This window comes from Gracilinanus agilis, chromosome 1 (genome assembly GCF_016433145.1).
Source record: "Gracilinanus agilis isolate LMUSP501 chromosome 1, AgileGrace, whole genome shotgun sequence".
NCBI classification, from domain to species: Eukaryota; Metazoa; Chordata; class Mammalia; order Didelphimorphia; family Didelphidae; genus Gracilinanus; species Gracilinanus agilis.
Window position 1 is genome coordinate 405163799 of NC_058130.1, and position 12239 is coordinate 405176037.

Below are 12239 nucleotides of genomic sequence, written 5' to 3' on the forward strand. Positions count from 1 at the left end.
CCAAAATATCCAAGGAAAATCTAAGGCATTTCATGGCTACTAATAAATTATCAGACTTTAAAGTTACTAGCTTTCATCTTCCCTGAATCATTGCACTCATAAGTGAATATAGTTACCAAGAGATTAGGTCTGCCTTTTGAGGCTAGAATGTCTGAATGCAAATCCTCTTACAGTTAGCAAGTACTTTGTTAACTCAGAAAAGAGCCAATTTTTTATATCCTTATAAAAGGATATATCCTTATATCCTTAAGATATTATAAAAGCACATGTTAATTCCATCATCACTGGAATTTCAAATACATAAATCCCTCCAAACTCTGTGAAGATGTCCAAGGAAATCTGCACTAAACTGTTATATGGTGTTTATTTAAATAGTCAAAACCACAACCAGAACATTAACTCTTCTTTATTCCATTTGTAAAATGAGAAGTTGAGATCATGATAGTCAAACAAATCCTATGTAGTTATGGGAGACGAAACTATATGCAAAATTAGGTTAATAGTTTTTACATGCATTTACTTGTGATTTAAAAGAATTTACTATGATCTAAGTTCTAAAATGTACAGATCAAAGTAGTTATTGAAAAATATTCTGAACAACAATTATAGAGGCTCATAATTTTCATTTTTAAACTAGGTTTTATCATTAAAAGAAAACAAGCAAAACAGAATATTTTCCCTGATGTCTAAATGTAGAAGTTGAAAATTAAGCCAGCTTTTAGGCAAATCTTAAGAGTGCTGTTTTTTTAAACCCTTACTTCCTGTCTCAGAATCAATACTGTGTATTGGTTCCAAGGCAGAAGAGTGGTAAGGGCTAGACAATGGGGGTTAAGTGACTTGCCCAGGGTCACACAGCTAGGAAGCATCTGAGGTCAGATTTGAACCTGGAATACACTGAATCACCTAACTTCCTCCATAGAGGTTGGGTTTTTTTTAAAGAACTATTTACCTATTCACAAGTGGCATAATGGAAATTCATTTTATTTTTTTTTTAAAAAATAACTAGCACACATCAGAATTGGAAACAAGAGAGGACAAATTGCATCCTGGCCAACAGTCTTTTTAACAACATTACTTTAAGGACCTAAACATCCATCCATGTATACCTACACACATATGCCTAAATGTATACACACGTATATATACCCATATATATGCGCACACGTGTGTGTTTGTATATTGTGTGTGTGTGTCTTCTAACAAAAGAGATGAGTTTCTATTTGGGTTTTGCTAATTTGGCGACAAGCTTATTTAAAGCATGCCTCTTTGCATTAGCTACTATTATCATTTAGTTAAGATATGCTCCTTCTGACTTACATAAAAGAATGCCAACCACATTGAGAGAAAGAACTATGGGAGTAGAAATGCAAAAGCAAAACATATGATATCACTTATCACATGTATATAGGGTTATGTGAGTTGGGGTTTAGGCTTTAAAAAATTGCTCTATAGGGGCAGCTGGATGGTTCAGTGGATTGAGAGCCAGGCCTAAAGACGGGAGGTCCTAGGTTCAAATCTGACCTCAGACACTTCCAGGCTGTGTAACCCTGGGCAAGTCACTTGACCCCCATTGCCTAGCCCTTACCGCTCTTCTGCCTTAGAACCAATATATAGGTAAGAGTTTTAAAGGGGGCAGCTGGGTAGCTCAGTGGAATGAGAACCAGGCCTAGAGACAGAATATCCTAGGTTCAAATCTGGCCTCAGACACTTCCCAGCTGTGTGACCCTGGGCAAGTCACTTGACCCCCATTGCCTACCCTTACCACTCTTCTGCCTTGAAGCCAATATACAGTATTGACTCCAAGATGGAAGGTAAGGGTTTAAAAAAAAAATCGCTCAATAGCAGAAGTGAATAATATGGAAATAAGCATCAAGTGACAACATTTGTACAACCCAGTGGAATTGCTTGTTGGCTCTGGGAGGCTGGAGAGAAAATGAATCATATAAATATGGGAAAATATTCAAATAAAATAAATAGAAATTAAAATTTAAAAAATTAAAATTAAATTTTTTAATTAAATCAATTAAACTTTAAATTTAAAAAAAGTCCTTCTCCAACAAAGTTCGTGAAGGATGCTGTAAAACTGCAATGCGGAGCGGATGATGAATGGCTGAACCAAAATACACCTGGGTTCAGCTTGCAGCGTTGCTCAGGAGAGGCAGGTAGGCTGAGGCGATGGGTGAGTCTTAGGTGCCCTCTGCTGTTCGGCCAGGGAGCTGCAGCTTCAGGCAGCCAGGAGAAACGTGAGTCTCCAAGTTCTTCATTAAAAGCCTCAATTAAAATAATGTCCAATCAATAGATTTAATTCTGATGTTTCATTCACTGTGGACCTGTAAAAAGGCAGTTTACAGCTTCCTGGCTGGGGGGAGCCGAGCGAGCGCTTCAGCCCTGGGAGAAGGGAATGCGCGTCTCTTCCTGTTGCCACAGGAGTTCAGGCTGGCCAAAGCCCAGCGCTCCGCCAATAAGGCCTTCCCTTGGAGCTCTTCCAGCACTCACTGGAGGGAACTGGCCCAGGTTTCTGCCAGTACAACACAGAGGAGTGTAGGTTTGGTTTGTTTTCAATGAAAGGAGGAGGACTTCTTCCGCACATCCAGACTCAGAGACAGGAAGACCTGAATTCAAATACTGCCCCAGACACGGACAAGTCTAAAATATAATACTAAAATATTTTTTTTTGCATCTTCTCTTAGTTTAAAATGTTCTTAGAGAAGACTTAATTCATTCAGTTTCATTTCCATTCAAAAAAGAAACTCTTACCAGGCAAGTGACTTCAGAGGCAGCTCTAGACGTTTTTTTTTTGTTTTGTTTTGTTTTTTAAATCTTGGACTGTGATTTTGCTGGCATAGGGAAGTCCTAAAGAAGAAACTCCTTCTGCCAATGTAGATCATCAACTATTTGGTGGTTTATGATCTTAGAAAACTGACTGGGGCTTTGAGAACTCAGGTGACTTTCCCAGAGTCATACAGTCAGTTTTTGCCAGAGGGAGGCTCTGAACCTAGGTCTGGAGCAGTATCACAGTGGAGAGAGTGTGGAACTTGGATTCAGGAAGACTCGAATTTAGAGTCTACCTCATAAACTTACTAGTGGGTGTGGATCTAAGTAAGTCACTTAATCTCTCCGTCTCAGTTTCCTCATTTGTAAAAAAAATGGGAATTAATAACAGCACCTACAACAAGAGGCTATTGTGAAGATCAAATAAGTTAACATATGTTAACTCTTTACAAACTGTAAAGTATTATATAAATGCAACATTATTACTATTTCCCATCCTCCTCATTATTATGATTGCTCCTATTTAACACCATCATTACATTGTTATTATTTATTCTGATGCCGACTCTCTGCATTATGCTCTACTGTCACTAGTTTTGAATTTCCAAGACAATTGCTCTAAGTAAGGATGGCAAAAAATAAGCTTGTAATATGATGTGTCTTTTCCCAAATGATTTTCCATCCTAATTCTCCGTCACATATGTAATCAGTGAGTATTCAGTTATAGAGGCCCGCTCTTCATCCTCTTTCTCCCCACATGAAATTGGACCAAACTCAGAGCATCGAAATAAAACCAATTCTTGTGGTGAAGACTCTTCTGAGAAAATGTTCATCCTTATTCAAACCTCAAAATGGAACCCACTTTTAGTCAACCTGGAGATGCTGGGGTGTTTGCAAATTGTAAGACAGATTGGTATTCAGGTGCCCTTTTTTCCTTGCCAACCTTAGTGCAAAATGAAAAGGAAAATTTCCCAAATGACCATAGCGGTAGGGGTTGCTCTGCTGTGGCTGGCTTACTTCTTGGAATCAGAACCAGAACCAGAAGCCTTTCATTCATAACAGATGCCTAGATTTTCATGAACAGAATAGTCTTGGTGAACAATACGATCTCATACTCTTGTGCTCCTGTTTGCCATTTGTGATCCTAGAATTGGAAAGATGAGTCAGGGAAAGCCACAACTCTCAAATCATAGCTGCTTAAAAATAGTAGAACAATGAAACCAGAAGCAGACTAAATAGAGGCAACCCTGAGTGCAGACATTGGTTCTATTTCTGTTTTTTTTTTAGAGCCAGTATACTATATCTCTTTCCTTTAAAAAGATTGTTTTACTTTCTTCCTGCTTGTCCTTCCATCTTCATGAAACATTTCATTGCTGCTCTTGAAAAGATGTCCCTCTCTGGAACTAAAGTCATTAGTCTTTGAAGAAACTTTTCTATGATTGAAGATGACTTCTGGACCTCAGGTGCAAAAATTGGAGCCTGGATCCTTGAAAGAGAGGCTTTTCTGTGAGGAAATAGGTAGTCAAAATTCTGAGAGCAAAGCTTTACTATTTTTTTAAAGTACATTTTCAAACTCAAAATTTTGTGTTCCTGCATTACTTTGTGATATGTGTGTATAGAGTCCCACTTAAGGTCTTCTTCAGTCATGCATCAAAAGAAAGAGAAATTACCCATAAGCTTTGGGAAGTTATAATATATGCTGACCCAGGAAACTGAGATGCAAAACCTTCTCCATCCGCCTCTGGGATGGAAGAAATAGTCATGGTATGTGTGATAAGATCTTTTCTACACACCCTCTATCAAGATTATCTCCTGAAATACAAGATCAAAACAATATGCTTTTATACATTAAAATATGAATAAATAATAACAAAGCCAATAAATAATAATTTATTATTAAAAAATAAATAATAACAATGCCTCTGTTCGAATCACGCCTCGTGGCCAGAGGTACACGCATCCACATACCTGTGATTTGAGTTATGCGTGCATGACTATAAAACATCTGGTCAGTTTAGTCAAAATTCCAAACTGGCAGCCTTCCATTTTCTCAACCCCATGACAAAGGATAGCTTTTCTTACTTTCAACTTTTACTGGGATGATATTATTGACAAAACTGACTGTTTCTATCAAAATGGTCTGATTGCTTATGGATGTAGACACAATCTCATCTCCAAACACCACTGCTGACTCTGACTCCATCTAACTAGGGATTTTATTCCTCTCCTTAGGGATTGGTAGGCCTGGGCATAATTATGTTTCCTTTACACACTGTTAGAAATGTGAATGAAAGGTTTCACAAGAAGGCAAAATACATATACAAATCTGAAGTTCAATCAAATAATTTTCCATTTTTCTTTTTTCTTCACCATGGCACCTACTTTCCATCTTCCCTCATCCCCATTTTCAGCTTCTTGTATTTGTATTCCCAGCATTTAACCCATTAAGCATTACTAAGTGCTTACTAAATGCTTGTTGATTTGATGTGACTGATTTTACCTTCTTTTTTGTTTATACATACCAGGCAAGTTGTATATCAGGTGCTGGAGCGAGTAAATCATCATATGAGCTGAAAAGTGACTCTAAATACTTTAGGGAATTGCCATGTCTTAATCACAGGGAACAACTTACTCCACAATTGGATTTTGGCATTAACATACTTTAAAAAAAATGTTTTTTAAACAGTGATCTACGAATAGATTTCTCAAATTCTTTTTGTGTAATAAGCTGGGAAGTTAAGTTGAGCCTCTGAGGATAAAAATGGTAATCATAGTGAAATGTTTTTAGATGCCTTGGATGCAAATAGATTAGAAAGACAAATTTAAATAATCTAAATTATCCAAGAGTGGTTCTGTTTTTGTGACTTGGATTTCCACTGTATAAATCAAAATGGCAAGCAAGGTTGGGCTTCCATTCAAAGTCTCTGTGCGTTCTTTTATGAAAAGGCTAATTTTTCTAGTGTCATTTTTCAAACAATGCTATTAGTTCCTTATTTGCTATTTTTAAATGGCCTACATGTTGTACTTTGCATAATGGGATTTAGTACTATTTGTGATTTCAATTTATGCCACATTCCTTAGAAAAGTATTATAGGTTTATGAATCTGTATTCTAGACCCATTCTTGTCCTCTGACTTGAAGTGAACTCTTAACTTTCCCATAATTCATTTTTCTTATCTAGAGAGAGTAAAAAATAGTGTTGACTTAAAGGACAGTCTAAATCCTATAGTGATCTGACACATTGTCTACAGGGGCCATTCCCAGTGTTTCCACCAATGGGGTTTCAGCTTTAAGGTCCTTTTTACATCAGTGAATTTGAGCATGCACATTTGAAAGCTCACTTACTTCAGAATAATCGAAGATCTTTCTTTTAACAAAGTTCTTTCCATTGTAAAGTGTCACCCTTGGGAAGTATCTATTTGCATTAGCGTTTACCAAGAGCTCTGCTTTAGGTACCCTGTAACTGCTCTGAGTGGTTTTCCTTGTGTTTCTCTTACAGATCCCCTATGCAGCCAGCTTGATCAGGAAAGAGAAGCTTGGTACGCATCTCAGCAAGAGCTAAAAGGTGAGACAGCCAGGAGAGCCTGGAATTGGAAATCTGATCTATCAGTGATTTTAATTGTTCCTTATTGATGCATTATTAGGTCAAGGGCAATGAAAAAACTCCATTTGTCTTTTAAAGAAATGTCTTGATGGACTTAGTAATGTCTAGGGAATTCCTTTATGTAGTAAATGCCTAAATTAAAGGTTGGCACTAGCAATGTACCTCTTCTTAATTTAATGGTAGGGTACTGAAAATAAGGGAGCTACCTTTTTAGTCTGCAAAATAGATTGCTATTCTTTAAATTAAAAAAAAACCACTTATCTTCCATCTTAGAATCAATACTATGTATTGGTTCCAAGGCAGAAGAGCTATTAGGGCCAGGCAATGAGGGTTAAGTGACTTGCCCAGGGTCACACAGCTAGAAAGAGTCTGATATCAGATTTGTACCCAGGACTTCCCATCTCTAGGCCTGGATCTCCAACCACTGAGCCACCTAACTGCCCCCTGCCCATGCTTCTTTAATAGTGCAGTGGGGTTTTATACCATGATATTGCACCACCCTCCTTGAGCTTATATCCATATATGTGTGTGTCTCTCTAGATAAGTAATGTTTCTTTTTAAACTGCCTAAAGGCATAACGGCATCATGTACAGAGAGCCAACCTCTTAGCCAGGAAAATCTGGGTTCAAGTCCCACCTGGGATATTTACTGACTCCCTGCCCAGGCAATTCACTGAAATTGCTGGTTGTAAATCAAGTGCCACTACATGCTAGTAAAATGGGGTTTTCCCATCAAAAGTTCCCTGCACTAAGGAAAACACAGGCTAAAAATATAAGTGCCAGGGACTTAAAACTAGCTCTTTGCTTCAAGCAAATCTCCACTGCACCCCAGGTTCCAGTGAGATACGGAGGAAAAAACATAGGTCAGGGCAGTTAGGTGGTTCAATGGATAGAGCACCAGGCCTGGAAACAAGAGGTCTTGGGTTCAAATCTGCCCTCTGATGTATGACCCTAGGCAAGTCACTTAACCCTCATTGCTAAGCCCTTGCCCTTCTATCTTAGAGGTATTACTAAGACACAAAAGTAAAGGTTTAAAAAACAAAGAAAGAAGAGAAAAGGCATAGGCAAGGGGGGGGGCGGGTAGGCATGTGGATTGTAGCATCAACAATGGATTTTTTCCGTAGCTCCTCATTTCTCTCTCTACCAAGGAAAAACAACCCAACACTCTCCCTTTCAGACAAATTCCTTCTTTAGTCTAAGAGATATAATAACTATCACATTTCTATCTTGCCAGCAGAATTTACTCCCCAGCACATGTATGTCCTTTGCGATAAGAAATAACATTCCCAGTCACAAACTGTGGCTTCCTCTGAACTGGGCCAAGACTACACTTTATTGATTCTACTTGTCTAGCTGCCCTGAAAAAGACAATGACTTCTCAATACCATGGACATCTTAAGGCACCAAAAAAAAAAAGCCCTCAATCACTAGATGTTAGATGCTTCTTTTTAAAAAAAGATGTATGCATTTTTAGGGTTGTGTGAAGAAAGAGATATATCTAGAGAAAATTCAGGGAATATGATGGATAACCCTTCCTTTTGAGGGAATACATTAGGTTGACCCAGGCACACTGACTTGTGGAATCATTAAAATTGAGAAAAAGCTCAGACCATAGAAAGGGTTGGTACTGAATTGAGCCTTATGAGAGTAAAAATAGAAATCAGTGATAGATAGCTTAGCTGAAAATAGCTTAGACAGGTGAATTTAAATGTTCTAAACGGTCTAAGAGCAGCTCAGTTTGGATTTTCACAACATAAATAAAATAACAAGATGTCTAGGCTTCCATTTAAAGCCTTGATATTTGGAAATACTTTTCTATTAATACTAGTGACCAGCTGAAATTGCTCCTCATCTCCGAGGGCTTCCTTCTCTCCTAGCTTGGTTCATTACCATTTGAATAACACTGCTGGTTACTTTCCTTGGGAGAATATTTAAGGGTCCAACAGGATTCATTGTAGAAAAGCATTTCTTTATTCCAGATTTTTATGGAATCCTAGAATCTGAATTGAAAGTGATCTCAGAGGTCATCTAGGTAAATGGAACTGAAATCCCCTGGACAGCATCCTCAACAATTGGCCTCCAACTGTTAAGTAATTTTTCCTTAAAATATGCTAAAATCTGTATTCTCTCTATAATTTTCATCAATCGCCCAAGGTCTGTATCTGGGACCCAAGCCAAACAAGTCAAAGTCCTCTTCTTTCTCCCACAATTCCAAGTCCCCTTATCATCAATCAACAATCACCCAACGAGCATTTACTAATCACCTTATATGTGTCAGACACTGTGCTAGGCACTGGAAATACAAAGACAAAAACTATGAAACCATCCTTCTTCTCAGTGAGTTTGCAATCTATCAAGAAAGAAAACATATATGTCTCCAAATGGAAGTAGAGGAGACATGGCAGAGTGGATGGAATGCCTTCCAACTCAAAGCCAGAGAGTATTGGGTTCAAGTTCCATATCTTACAAATGCTGGCTGTGTGACCCTGGTCAAGTCACTTAATCTTTCTATGCTCTAGGACAGAGGCATCACACACGTGGCATGATACTCCCATGGATGGCCCAAATTAAATTAAAATGTTATTTGAAAATTTCAATAAAATAAACAGCAAAACATAATCAACATTACATTTTAAACTAAGTCAATATGTGGCCAGTATGGATCCTTACGTATGGATTTGTGACCCTTATTTCTGTTGGAGTTTCACCTCTAATCTAGGCAATTCTCTGTAAGCAGTAAATTGCTGACATCCTATAATTTTAAAGTTTATTGACCTGGAAGTTATCTATATCAATAAAACCACAGGTCTAGTCCTTATGCCTATGTAAATATATAAAGAAGAATATGCAGAATAAATGCAAAGTGAATATAAGGTAGTTAGTAAAAGAGTGCACTAGCAGTGAGGGGAATAGGAATGGCGAGATGGCCCAGTGAATAGAGATCCAGCTCTGAGACAGGGTGTCCTGGGTTCATATCTGGCCAAAGACACTTCCTAGTCTTGTGACCCTCAGGAAGTCACTTATCCCCCATTGCCTAGCCCTTGCCATTCTTTAAAAAAAAAGGGGGGGGGCAGCTGGGTAGCTCAGTGGATTGAGAGCCAGGCCTAGAGACGGGAGGTCCTAGGTTCAAATCCGGCCTCAGACACTTCCCAGCTGTGTGACCCTGGGCAAGTCACTTGACCCCCATTGCCTACCCTTACCACTCTTCTACCTATAAGTCAATACACAGAAGTTAAGGGTTTAAAATTTAAAAAAAATTTTTTTTTAAAAAAAAAACCCTTACCTTCCATCTTGGAGTCAATACTATATATTCGCTCCAAGACAGAAGAGTTTTAAGGGTAGACAATAGGGGTCAAGTGACTTGCCCAGGGTCACACGTCACACAGCTGGGAAGTGTCTGAGGCCAGACTTGAACCTTGGACCTCCCATCTCAAGGCCTTGCTCTCAATCCACTGAGCTACCCAGATGCCCCCCTTCCTTTGCCACTCTTGAGCCTTGAAATCAGTACACAATGTTGATTCAGAGATAGAGAGTAAGGATTTTTAAAAGCCAGAAGAATTTATATTTTGTCCTAGTGGCAATAGAGAACTCCTAGAGTTTATTGAATAGTAGAATAACATGACCAGATGTGTTCTTAAGGAAAATCATTTTGGAAATAGTGGGGAGGATGGATTGGAGTAGGAAGAAATTTGAGACTGAGAACTAAGAATTAGAAATTCATTACAACAGTCCAGGTGTTGTAATGGACCAAGATGATGCCTGTATGATTAGAGAGGAGGGTCCAATATGAAAAATGCTGTTAAGGTAAAAATAGCAAGATTTAGCTACTGATTGTGAAGTGAAAAAGAGTGAAGAGTTGAAGATAAGTCAGAGGTTGTAAACCACGGAGATGGGAAGAATGGTGGTTCTCCCAACACAAAGAGGGAAGTTTAGTAGAGGGGAGAATTTAGGTAAAAAGAAAATTAATTCTGTTTTGGATGTACTGAGTTTGAGATGTCTCTGGTGATGCAGGACTATGGTTTGGGAGAGATGAGGGCTGGGTAGATAAATCTACAAGACACCTATATAAAGATGATTATTAATAAACACAGGGAAGACAGTGAGGTCACCAAGAGAAAATGTAGAGAGAAATCTGAGGATCCGGGATAGAACTTTGAACTAAATTCACAGTTATAAGGAATGATAGACGATAATCCAGCAAAGGAGGCTAAGGAATAGTCAGATACGTAGAACCGAAAGTCAACATGTCATGAAAACTCAAGTAGGAAAAAGCATCCAGGAAGAAAGGGTGGTTAACATTATTAAGGAAAGGATTTGAGAAGGATGAGGATTGAAAAAAGATCATCCAACTTTTCAATTAAGAGATTGTTGGCAACTTTGGAGCAAGAAGTCCATCAAGTAATGAAGTTGGAGGCCAGACTGCAAAAGATTAATACGGGAAGCAAAAAATATGGATGGCTTTTTCTAGAACAACATAAGATAATAGTCTGAGGGAATCATAGAATCTAGTAAAGGTTTTTTGTTTTGTTTTTTTAAGAATGAGGGAGACAGAGGCAGCTGAGTGCTTCGGTAGATAGAGTTCCAGGCCTAGAGTCAAGAGATCCTGGTTTCAAATCTGGATTCAGATACTTCTTAGCTGTGTGACCCTGGGCAAGTCACTTAAACCCAGTTGCCTAGCCCTTTCCACTCTTCTGCCTCAGAACTAATATTGATTCTAAGATAGCAGGTAAGGGTTTTGGTTTTGGTTTTTTTTTTTAAGTGTTAGGGATTTTTTTTTTAAAGGCAAAAATGCCCTGCCCTTGAGGATCTTACCTTCACACTCACACATAACAGTACTCACAAGATAAATATAGGACATTTATCAGACAGCAATGAGTTCTGTTTTGGATGTGTTAAGCTTGGGAAGTCACAGGGACTCTGAGGTGATGTTAAAGCAGGACTGGAGTTAAGAGAGATTAAGTCCATTTAACTTTTGATCTTATGAGATAATGTACATAAAATACTTTCCAAACCCTAAATATTATATAAATATTAGCAATTATTATTTCCATGCCTCCGTTTCCTCTTTCATAAATAGGGAGAAAAATATCCTTGTGTTATTAAGTCATAGGGCTGTTATGGGGGAAGCTCTCCATAAGCCCTAGAGTCCTCCATCAATGAGTTCTTGCCAGCATGCAATTTTCTATTTCTCCTGGCTTTTTGTCTTCAGGCAATTTGATAAGACAGTCCTCTCTGTCTTATTCTGCTTTTATCGCACTCCTGAACTCTTCCCAAGCCCCTTCCTTGGAAGTTTGTTATATGTCCTTTCCGTCAGCTACTTCTTCACCACCATCATCATTCAATAAATAATTACCAAGCGCCCATGTGCTATGCACTATGCAAAGAACTGGGACAATACAAAAATGAAAAAAATGATACAGTCCCTGTCTCCAAAAAGCTTCTCTTACATTTTGAGCCTCCAGAACTTGCTTAGCTAGGTGATCTTGGATGAGTCACTGAAACTTTCAGTGATTCAGCTTCCCCATCTATAGAATGAGGATAATAGTAGCTGAATGAACACAGGTAAGGCTTTACAAACCTTGAAGTGCTATGTAAATACTAGTATTGTTCTTGGTGATGGTGATAATAATAATATCAAAGAAATTTCAATTTAAAGAAAATTAATAAAGATAATATTTGTTATTATTTTATTAATATAATTATAATAATAAGGGACAGCTAGGTGGTATAATGAATAGAGTGCTGGATCTAGAGTCAGGAAGACCTAAATTCAATTCTGGTCCATTAATTTACTAGCTCTGTGACCCTGGGAAAGCCACTTAACCTTGTTTCCTTCAGTTTCCCCATCTGTAAAATGAGGATAT

At 38.2% G+C, this 12239-nt stretch overlaps 1 protein-coding gene across 1 annotated transcript in view; it reads left to right on the top strand.

The window, feature by feature from the left end:
- The window catches only part of SKOR2 (SKI family transcriptional corepressor 2), a 56867-nt gene extending 50533 nt beyond the window's left edge, over window positions 1-6334 (top strand). The window contains exon 9 of the mRNA XM_044657825.1: window positions 6272-6334. Coding sequence (XP_044513760.1) covers window positions 6272-6334 — 63 coding nt within the window. The remainder of the gene's footprint in view (window positions 1-6271) is intronic.
- The last annotated feature ends 5905 nt before the right edge of the window (window positions 6335-12239 follow it).